The sequence below is a fragment of the Oncorhynchus tshawytscha genome, unplaced genomic scaffold, assembly GCF_018296145.1.
Source record: "Oncorhynchus tshawytscha isolate Ot180627B unplaced genomic scaffold, Otsh_v2.0 Un_contig_4669_pilon_pilon, whole genome shotgun sequence".
NCBI lineage: Eukaryota > Metazoa > Chordata > Actinopteri > Salmoniformes > Salmonidae > Oncorhynchus > Oncorhynchus tshawytscha.
The window spans coordinates 1-10000 of NW_024608986.1; the positions used below are offsets into that span (position 1 = coordinate 1).

Below are 10000 nucleotides of genomic sequence, written 5' to 3' on the forward strand. Positions count from 1 at the left end.
GAGAGAGAGAGAGAGAGAGAGAGAGAGAGAGAGAGAGAGAGAGAGGAGAGAGAGAGAGAGAGAGAGAGAGAGAGAGAGAGGGCGAGAGAGGAGAGGGAGAGAGAGGAAAGGGGGGAGGGAGAGAGAGAGAGAGGGTGAGAGAGAGGAAAGGGGGGAGAGAGAGAGAGAGAGAGAGGAGAGAGAGAGAGAGAGAGAGAGAGAGAGGGCGAGAGAGAGGAAAGGGGGGAGGAGGAGAGAGAGAGGAGAGAGGAGGAAAGGGGAGGAGAGAGGGAGAGGAGGAGGGAGGAGAGAGGGCGAGAGAGAGGAGAGAGAGAGAGAGAGAGGAGAGAGGAGAGGAGGGAGAGGAGGAGGAGGAGAGAGGGGAGGGAGAGGAGAGGAGGGAGGGAGGAGAGAGGGAGGAGAGAGAGGGAGGAGGAGGGAGGAGAGAGGGGAGGAGAGAGAGGAGAGGGAGAGGGGAGGAGGAGAGAGGGGAGGAGAGAGGGGAGGAGGGAGAGAGGAGGAGAGGGAGGAGGAGGGAGGAGAGAGGGGAGGGGAGGAGAGAGGGAGGGAGGGGAGGAGAGAGAGGGAGGAGGGAGAGAGGGGAGGGAGGGAGAGAGGGGAGGAGAGAGGGAGAGGAGGGAGGAGGAGAGAGGGAGGGAGGAGAGAGGGAGGAGGAGAGAGGGAGGAGGAGGGAGGAGAGAGAGGGGAGGAGAGAGGGAGGAGGAGAGAGGGGAGGAGAGAGGGGAGGAGAGAGGAGGAGGAGGAGGGAGAGGAGAGAGGGGAGGAGGGAGAGAGGAGGAGGAGGAGGAGAGAGGGAGGAGGGAGAGAGGGAGGGAGGGAGGAGAGAGGGGAGGAGAGAGGGAGGAGGAGAGAGGGAGAGAGGGGAGGAGGAGAGGGGAGGAGAGAGAGGGAGGAGGAGAGGGAGAGAGGGGAGGGAGGAGAGAGGGGGAGGAGAGAGGGAGGAGGAGAGAGAGGGAGGAGGGAGAGGAGAGGAGGGGAGGAGGAGAGAGGGGAGGAGGGAGAGAGGGGAGGAGGAGAGAGGGGAGGAGAGAGAGGGAGGAGGAGAGAGGGGAGGAGAGAGAGGGAGGAGAGAGGGAGGAGGAGAGAGGGGAGGAGAGAGAGGGGAGGGAGGAGAGAGGGGAGGGAGGAGAGAGGGGGAGGAGGGAGAGAGGGAGGGAGGAGAGAGGGGAGGAGGAGAGAGGAGAGAGGGGGAGAGAGAGAGGGAGGAGGAGAGAGGAGGAGGAGAGAGGGGAGGAGGGAGAGAGGGAGGAGGAGAGAGGGGAGGAGAGAGAGAGGAGGAGAGAGGGAGGGAGGAGGGAGAGAGGGGAGGAGGGAGAGAGGGGAGGAGGGAGAGAGGGGAGGAGGGAGAGAGGGGAGGAGGGAGAGAGGGGGAGGAGGAGAGAGGGGGAGGAGAGAGAGAGGGGAGGAGGGAGAGAGGGGGAGGAGGAGAGAGGGGAGGAGGAGAGAGGGGAGGAGGAGAGAGGGGAGGAGGAGAGAGGGGAGGAGGGAGAGAGGGGGAGGAGGAGAGAGGGGAGGAGAGAGAGAGGGGAGGAGAGAGAGAGGGGAGGGAGGAGAGAGGGGAGGAGGAGAGAGGGGAGGAGGGAGAGAGGGAGGAGGAGAGAGGGGAGGAGGGAGAGAGGGGAGGAGGAGAGAGAGGGAGGGAGGAGAGAGGGGAGGGAGGGAGAGAGGGGGAGGAGGAGAGAGGGGGAGGAGGAGAGAGGGGAGGAGGGAGAGAGGGGAGGAGGAGAGAGGGGAGGAGGGAGAGAGGGGAGGAGGAGAGAGGGGAGGAGGAGAGAGGGAGGAGGGAGAGAGGGGGAGGAGGAGAGAGGGGAGGAGGAGAGAGGGAGGAGGAGAGAGGGGGAGGAGGGAGAGAGGGAGAGGGAGGAGAGAGGGAGGAGGAGGGAGAGAGAGGGGGAGGAGGAGAGAGGGGGAGGAGGAGAGAGGGAGGAGGAGAGAGAGGGGAGGAGGAGAGAGGGGAGGAGGAGAGAGGGGAGGAGGAGAGAGGGGGAGGAGGAGAGAGGGGAGGAGGAGAGAGGGGAGGAGGAGAGAGGGGAGGGAGGGAGAGAGGGGGAGGAGGAGAGAGGGAGGAGGAGAGAGGGGAGGAGGGAGAGGAGGAGGAGAGAGGGAGGAGGAGAGAGGGGAGGAGAGAGGGAGGAGAGAGGGGAGGAGGAGAGAGGGGGGAGGAGAGAGGAGAGGGAGGGAGAGGGGAGGGAGGAGAGGGGAGGAGAGAGGGAGGAGAGAGAGGGAGGAGGAGAGAGGGGAGGAGGAGAGGGGAGGAGGAGAGGGGAGGAGGAGAGAGGGGAGGAGGAGAGAGGGGAGGAGGGGAGGAGGAGAGGAGGGAGAGAGGGGAGGGAGGAGAGGGAGGAGAGAGAGGGGGAGGAGGAGAGAGGGGGAGGAGGAGAGAGGGGAGGAGAGAGGGAGGAGGGAGAGAGGGGAGGAGGAGAGAGGGAGGAGGAGAGAGGGGAGGAGAGAGGGGAGGAGGAGAGGGGGAGAGAGAGAGGGGAGGAGGAGAGAGGGGAGGAGGAGAGAGGGGAGGAGAGAGGGGAGGAGGAGAGGGGGAGGAGGAGAGAGGGAGGGAGGAGAGAGGGGAGGAGGAGAGAGGGGAGGAGGAGAGAGGGGAGGAGGAGAGAGGGGAGGAGGAGAGAGGGGAGAGGGAGAGAGGGGAGGAGGAGAGAGGGGGAGGAGAGAGGGAGGAGGAGAGAGGGAGGAGAGAGAGAGGGGAGGAGGTGGAGGGGAGGGAGGAGGGAGGAGAGAGAGGGAGGAGGAGAGAGGGGGAGGAGGAGAGAGGGGAGGGGAGAGGGGGAGGAGGGAGAGAGGGGAGAGAGAGGGGAGGAGGAGAGGGAGGAGAGGGGGAGGAGGAGAGAGGGGAGGAGGAGAGAGGGGAGGAGGAGAGAGGGAGGAGGAGAGAGGGGAGGAGGGAGGGAGGAGGAGAGGGGAGGAGGAGAGAGGGGAGGAGAGAGAGAGGGAGGAGGAGAGGAGGGAGGAGGAGAGAGGGAGAGGAGGGAGAGAGGGGGAGGAGGGAGAGAGGGGAAGAGAGAGAGGGGAGGAGGAGAGAGGGAGGAGGAGAGGAGGGGAGAGAGGGGAGGAGGAGAGAGGGGAGGAGGAGAGAGGGGAGGAGGAGAGAGAGGGGAGGAGGAGAGGGGGGAGGAGAGAGGGGAGGAGGGAGAGAGGGGAGGAGGAGAGAGGGGGAGGAGGAGAGAGGGGAGGAGGAGAGAGGGAGAGGAGGAGAGAGGGGAGGAGGAGAGAGGGGGAGGAGGGGAGGAGAGAGGGGGAGGAGAGAGGGGAAGAGGAGAGAGGGGAGGGAGAGAGGGGAGGAGGAGAGGGGAGGAGGGAGAGGGGGGAGGAGAGAGGGGAGGAGGAGGGAGGAGGAGGAGGAGGAGAGAGGGAGGAGGAGAGAGGGAGGGAGGAGAGAGGGGAGGAGAGAGTGGAGGAGGAGAGAGGGGAGGAGGAGAGAGGGAGGAGAGAGAGGGGGGAGGGAGAGAGGGAGGAGAGAGGGGAGGAGGAGAGAGGGGAGGAGAGAGGGGGAGGAGAGAGGGGAGGAGGAGGAGGGGGAGGGAGGAGGGGGAGGAGAGAGGGGAGGAGGAGAGAGGGAGGAGGGAGAGAGAGGGGGAGGGAGAGAGGGAGGAGAGAGGGGAGGAGGGGAGGGGAGGAGAGAGGGGAGGAGGAGAGAGGGAGGAGGAGAGGGAGGAGAGAGGGAGGAGGAGGGGGAGGAGGAGGGAGGAGGAGAGAGGGGAGGAGGAGAGAGGGGAGGAGGAGAGAGGGGAGGAGGAGAGAGGAGGAGGGAGAGAGGGGGAGGAGGAGAGAGGGGAGGGAGGAGAGAGGGGGAGGGGAGAGAGGGGAGGAGGGGGAGGAGAGGGAGGAGGAGAGAGGGGAGGAGGAGAGGGAGGGGAGGAGAGAGGGAGGAGAGAGGGGAGGAGGAGAGAGGGGAGGAGGGAGAGGGGAGGAGGAGAGAGGGGAAGAGGGAGAGAGGGGAGGAGGAGAGAGGGGGAGGAGGAGAGGAGGGAGGAGGGAGGAGAGAGGGGAGGAGGAGAGAGGGGAGGAGGGAGAGAGGGGAAGAGGAGAGAGGGGAGGAGGAGAGAGGGGAGGGAGGAGAGGAGGGGAGGAGGAGAGAGGGGAGGAGAGGGGAGGAGAGAGGGGAGGAGGAGAGAGGGAGGAGGAGAGAGGGGAGGGAGGAGAGAGGGGAGGAGAGAGGGGAGGAGAGAGGGAGAGAGGAGGGAGGAGAGAGGGGAGGAGGAGAGGGAGGGAGGAGAGAGGGAGGAGAGAGGGGGAGGAGGAGAGAGGGGAGGAGGAGAGAGGGAGGAGGAGGAGTGGAGGAGGGAGAGAGGGAAGGAAGGAGAGGGAGGGGAGGGGGAGGAGAGAGGGGAGGAGGAGAGAGGGGAGGAGAGAGGAGAGGAGGGAGGGAGGGAGAGGGGGAGGAGGGAGAGAGGGAGGAGGAGGGAGAGGGAGGGAGGAGAGAGGGGAGGAGGGAGAGAGGGGAGGGAGGGAGAGAGGGGAGGAGGAGAGAGGGGAGGAGGGAGGAGGAGAGAGGGGAGGAGGAGAGAGGGGAGGAGGAGAGAGGGGAGGTGGAGAGAGGGGAGGAGGAGAGAGGGGAGGAGGAGAGAGGGGAGGAGGAGAGAGGGGAGGGAGAGAGGGGAGGAGGAGAGAGGGAGGGGAGGAGGGGAGGAGAGAGGGGAGGAGAGAGGGGAGGAGGGAGAGGGAGGAGAGAGGGGGAGGGAGGAGAGGGAGGAGGAGAGTGGAGGAGGAGAGAGGGAGGAGGAGAGAGGGGAGGAGGAGAGAGGGGAGGAGAGAGGGAGGAGGGAGAGAGTGGAGGAGGAGAGAGGGGGAGGGAGGAGAGAGTGGAGGGAGGGGAGAGAGGGGAGGGAGGAGAGAGGGGGAGGGAGGAGAGAGGGGAGGGAGAGAGGGGAGGAGGGAGAGAGGGGAGGAGGAGAGAGGGGAGGAGGAGAGAGGGGGAGGGAGGAGAGAGGGGAGGAGGAGAGAGGGGAGGAGGAGAGAGGGAGGAGGAGAGAGGGGAGGAGGAGAGAGGGGAGGAGGAGAGAGGGGAGGAGGAGAGAGGGGAGGAGGAGAGAGAGAGGGGGAGGAGGAGAGGGAGGAGAGAGGGGAGGAGGAGAGAGGGGAGGAGGAGAGAGGGGAGGAGGAGAGAGGGAGGAGGAGAGAGGGAGGAGGAGAGAGGGAGGAGAGAGGGAGGGAGGAGGAGAGAGGGGAGGGAGGAGAGAGGGGAGGAGGAGAGAGGGGAGGAGGAGAGAGGGAGGAGGAGAGAGGGAGAGGAGAGAGGGGAGGAGGAGAGAGGGGAGGAGGAGAGAGGGAGGGAGGAGAGAGGGGAGGAGGAGAGAGAGGGAGGAGGAGAGAGGGGAGGAGGAGAGAGGGGAGGAGGAGAGAGGGGAGGAGGAGAGAGGGGGAGGAGGAGAGAGGGGAGGAGGAGAGAGGGAGGAGGAGAGAGGGAGGAGGAGAGAGGGAGGAGGAGAGAGGGAGGGAGGGGAGGAGAGAGGGGGAGGAGGAGAGAGGGAGGAGGAGAGAGGGGAGGAGGAGAGAGAGGGAGGAGGAGGAGAGAGGGAGGAGGAGAGAGGGGAGGAGGAGAGAGGGGAGGAGGAGAGAGGGAGGAGAGGGAGAGGAGGAGAGAGAGAGGAGAGAGGGAGGAGGAGAGAGAGGAGAGAGGGAGGAGGAGAGAGGGAGGAGAGAGAGAGGGGAGGAGGAGAGAGGGGAGGAGGAGAGAGGGGAGGAGGAGAGAGGGGAGGAGGAGAGAGGGGAGGAGAGAGAGGGGAGGAGGAGAGAGGGAGGAGGAGAGAGGGGAGGAGGAGAGAGGGAGGGAGGAGAGAGGGGAGGAGGAGAGAGGGGAGGAGGAGAGAGAGAGGGAGGAGGAGAGAGGGAGGAGAGAGGGAGGAGGAGAGAGGGGAGGAGGAGAGAGGGGAGGAGGAGAGAGGGGAGGAGGAGAGAGGGGGAGGGAGGGAGAGAGGGGAGGGAGGAGAGAGGGGAGGAGGAGAGAGGGAGGAGGAGAGAGGGGAGGAGGAGAGAGGGAGGAGGAGAGAGGGGGAGGAGGAGAGAGAGGGAGGAGAGAGGGAGAGGAGGAGAGAGAGGGAGGGAGGAGAGAGGGAGGAGGAGAGAGGGAGGAGGAGAGAGGAGGGAGGGAGAGGGAGGAGAGAGGGAGGGGAGGAGAGAGAGAGGAGAGGGGGGAGGAGGAGAGAGAGGAGGAGGGAGAGGGAGGAGGAGAGAGAGAGGAGAGAGGGGAGGAGGAGAGAGGGGAGGAGAGAGGGGAGGAGGAGAGAGAGAGGAGAGGGGGAGGAGGAGAGAGGGGAGGAGGAGAGAGGGGGAGGAGGAGAGAGGGAGGAGGAGAGAGGGAGGAGGAGAGAGGGAGGAGGAGAGAGGGGAGGAGGAGAGAGAGAAGGGAGGAGAGGAGGGAGAGGGAGGAGAGAGGGGAGGAGGGAGAGAGAGAGGAGGGAGAGGGAGGAGGAGAGAGAGGGAGAGAGGGGAACACTTGGATTTATTATCAGCTTGTGGTTGCCTCTGAAATGTCCCCCTATTCCGCGTTCTCATCGTTGCCAGTGTGTTTGGGGCTGGCTGTGTTAGAGCTGTGTGTCTCATCGTTGCCAGTGTGTTTGGGGCTGGCTGTGTTAGAGCTGTGTGTCTCATCGTTGCCAGTGTGTTTAGGGCTGGCTGTGTTAGAGCTGTGTCTCACCGTTGCCGTTGTGTTTGGGGCTGGCTGTGTTAGAGCTGTGTCTGTTGCCGTTGTGTTTGGGGCTGGCTGTGTTAGAGCTGTGTGTCTCACCGTTGCCAGTGTGCTTGGGGCTGGCTGTGTTAGAGCTGTGTGTCTCACCGTTGCCGTTGTGTTTGGGGCTGGCTGTGTTAGAGCTGTGTGTCTCACCGTTGCCGTTGTGTTTGGGGCTGGCTGTGTTAGAGCTGTGTGTCTCACCGTTGCCGTTGTGTTTGGGGCTGGCTGTGTTAGAGCTGTGTGTCTGTTGCCGTTGTGTTTAGGGCTGGCTGTGTTAGAGCTGTGTGTCTCACCGTTGCCAGTGTGCTTGGGGCTGGCTGTGTTAGAGCTGTGTGTCTCACCGTTGCCGTTGTGTTTGGGGCTGGCTGTGTTAGAGCTGTGTGTCTCACCGTTGCCGTTGTGTTTGGGGCTGGCTGTGTTAGAGCTGTGTGTCTCACCGTTGCCGTTGTGTTTGGGGCTGGCTGTGTTAGAGCTGTTTGCTCCGCCCAGTTTGAGGAGTGAGCGGTCAAAGCCCTTAATGGAACAGTCCATCCCCGTCACGGCACACAGCTGTTCCTGGTACTCCACTGCAGCCTTCTCAAACCTAGAGAGAGAGGTATGGGTTACTATAGGGTATTTACAGAGAGGTATGGGTTACTATAGGGTCTTGACAGAGAGAGAGGTATGGGTCACTATAGCGTATTTACAGAGAGGTATGGGTTACTATATGGTCTTGACAGAGAGGTATGGGTTACTATATGGTCTTGACAGAGAGAGAGGTATGGGTTACTATATGGTCTGAACATACCATGTAACAGCATCTATGGACAACAGAGGAGTGTACTACCTGCTTCTTGACTACATTTAAAGTGGCATTCAGCAGTTGAAACAATAAAACGTACTCACTGCCCCGTTTGGGTAAAAAGCTGAGGGAGAAATGTAACCACTCAACTTCACAGACAGAGCTTTGGAGCTAAGGACCGACCATCAATGACATCATAGAACAACATTCCAGTTGTTACCAGCCATGACATCATAGAACAAACATTCCAGTTGTAACCAGCCATGACATCATAGAGCAAACATTCCAGTTGTAACCAGCCATGACATCATAGAACAAACATTCCAGTTGTAACCAGCCATGACATCATAGAACAAACATTCCAGTTGTAACCAGCCATGACATCATAGAGCAACATTCCAGTTGTAACCATCAATGACATCATAGAGCAACATTCTAGGTGTAACCATCCATGACATCATAGAGCAACATTCCAGTTGTAACCATCCATGACATCATAGAGCAACATTCCAGTTGTAACCATCCATGACATCATAGAGCAACATTCCAGTTGTAACAATCCATGACATCATAGAGCAACATTCCAGTTGTAACCATCCATGACATCATAGAGCAACATTCCAGTTGTAACCATCCATGACATCATAGAGCAACATTCCAGTTGTAACCATCCATGACATCATAGAGCAGCATTCCAGTTGTAACCATTCATGACATCATAGAGCAACATTCCAGTTGTAACCATCCATGACATCATAGAGCAGCATTCCAGTTGTAACCATCCATGACATCATAGAGCAACATTCCAGTTGTAACCATCAATGACATCATAGAGCAACATTCCAGTTGTAACCATCAATGACATCATAGAGCAACATTCTAGGTGTAACCATCCATGACATCATAGCTCAACATTCCAGTTGTAACCAGCCATGACATCGTAGAGCAACATTCCAGTTGTAACCAGCCATGACATCATAGAGCAGCATTCCAGTTGTAACCAGCCATGACATCATAGAGCAACATTCCAGTTGTAACCATCCATGACATCATAGAGCAACATTCCAGTTGTAACCATCCATGACATCATAGAGCAACATTCCAGGTGTAACCATCCTTGACATCAGAGCAACATTCCAGTTGTAACCATCAATGACATCATAGAGCAACATTCCAGTTGTAACCATCAATGACATCAGAGCAACATTCAGTTGTCACCATCCATGACATCATAGAGCAGCATTCCAGTTGTAACCATCCATGACATCATAGAGCAACATTCCAGTTGTAACCATCCATGACATCATAGAGCAGCATTCCAGGTGTAACCATCCATGACATCATAGAGCAACATTCCAGTTGTAACCATCAATGACATCATAGAGCAACATTCCAGTTGTAACCATGGTGAGGCTGTATAGTGTTTGTTTATATTTTTTATTTCAAAACATTTGTATAAAACAAGCAATATTTTAGGTTCTGATGGGAAATAAGATCATGACGCATTTAGAACATTAAATTTGTAACCATCAATTAAATACACTAGGCTTGGCCTCCAGTTGTAACCATCAAGACATCACACACACACACAGGGGTGTTTTTCCACCGCCCCTCAGCCTGTACATCACAGAGCTGACCCAAGCCAGACTCTTGCCAGTGTTGGTGAGACTCAGGCAGCTAAACCCTGGATGACATCAGGACAGTGCATTCACAGAGCCTAACCAGCATCATCAGAGAGCCTCCAACTCTGGACCCTACCATGAGGAGACATGGGGTTCAGTTACAGATGACCAGTAGAGACCTGGAACCATGGAGACCTGGACCCTACATTTTTATTTCAAAACATTTGGGGTTCAGTTACAGATGACCATTTTAGAGACCTGATACAGATAAGACCTGGACCCTTTAGAGAGGAGACATGGGGTTCAGTTACAGATGACCAGTAACCTGGACCCTACAGAGAGGAGACCTGGACCCACAGAGAGGAGACAGGGGTTCAGTTACAGATGACCAGTAGAGACCTGGACCCTACAGAGGAGACCTGGACCCTACAGAGAGGAGACATGGGGTTCAGTTACAGATGACCAGTTAGAGAGCCTCTGGACCCTACAGGGGACCTGGACCCTACAGAGAAGGAGACATGGGGTTCAGTTACAGATGACCAGTAGAGACATGGACCCTACAGAGAGGAGACCTGGACCCTACAGAGAGGAGACATGGGGTTCAGTTACAGATGACCAGTAGAGACCTGGACCCTACAGAGAGGAGACCTGGACCCTACAGAGAGGAGACATGGGGTTCAGTTACAGATGACCAGTAGAGACCTGGACCCTACAGAGAGGAGACCTGGACCCTACAGAGAGGAGACATGGGGTTCAGTTACAGATGACCAGTAGAGACCTGGACCCTACAGAGAGGAGACCTGGACCCTACAGAGAGAGACATGGGGTTCAGTTACAGATGACCAGTAGAGACCTGGACCCTACAGAGAGGAGACCTGGACCCTACAGAGAGGAGACATGGGGTTCAGTTACAGA

At 59.3% G+C, this 10000-nt stretch overlaps 2 protein-coding genes across 2 annotated transcripts in view; both read right to left on the minus strand.

The window, feature by feature from the left end:
- Nucleotides 1–6441: 6441 nt before the first annotated feature.
- LOC121844085 (platelet glycoprotein Ib alpha chain-like) lies at nucleotides 6442–9079 on the minus strand. The gene is made up of 2 exons (XM_042313964.1): nucleotides 9070–9079; nucleotides 6442–7265 (listed from the first exon to the last, which is right to left on the minus strand). The coding sequence occupies exon 2, from the start codon at nucleotides 7211–7213 to the stop codon at nucleotides 6491–6493; it is 723 nt and encodes a 240-aa protein (XP_042169898.1). The 5' UTR covers nucleotides 7214–7265; nucleotides 9070–9079; the 3' UTR covers nucleotides 6442–6490.
- Nucleotides 9080–9193: 114 nt separating this feature from the next.
- Nucleotides 9194–10000, minus strand: part of LOC121844086 (serine/threonine-protein kinase SMG1-like) — an 18793-nt gene continuing 17986 nt past the window's right edge. Inside the window, exon 5 of the mRNA XM_042313965.1 lies at nucleotides 9194–9217. Coding sequence (XP_042169899.1) covers nucleotides 9194–9217 — 24 coding nt within the window. The remainder of the gene's footprint in view (nucleotides 9218–10000) is intronic.

Excerpts from the sequence above, each read along its gene's own strand:
- LOC121844085 (XM_042313964.1), bottom strand. The coding sequence starts at position 7,213 with ATGGACTGTTCCATTAAGGGCTTTGACCGCTCACTCCTCAAACTGGGC.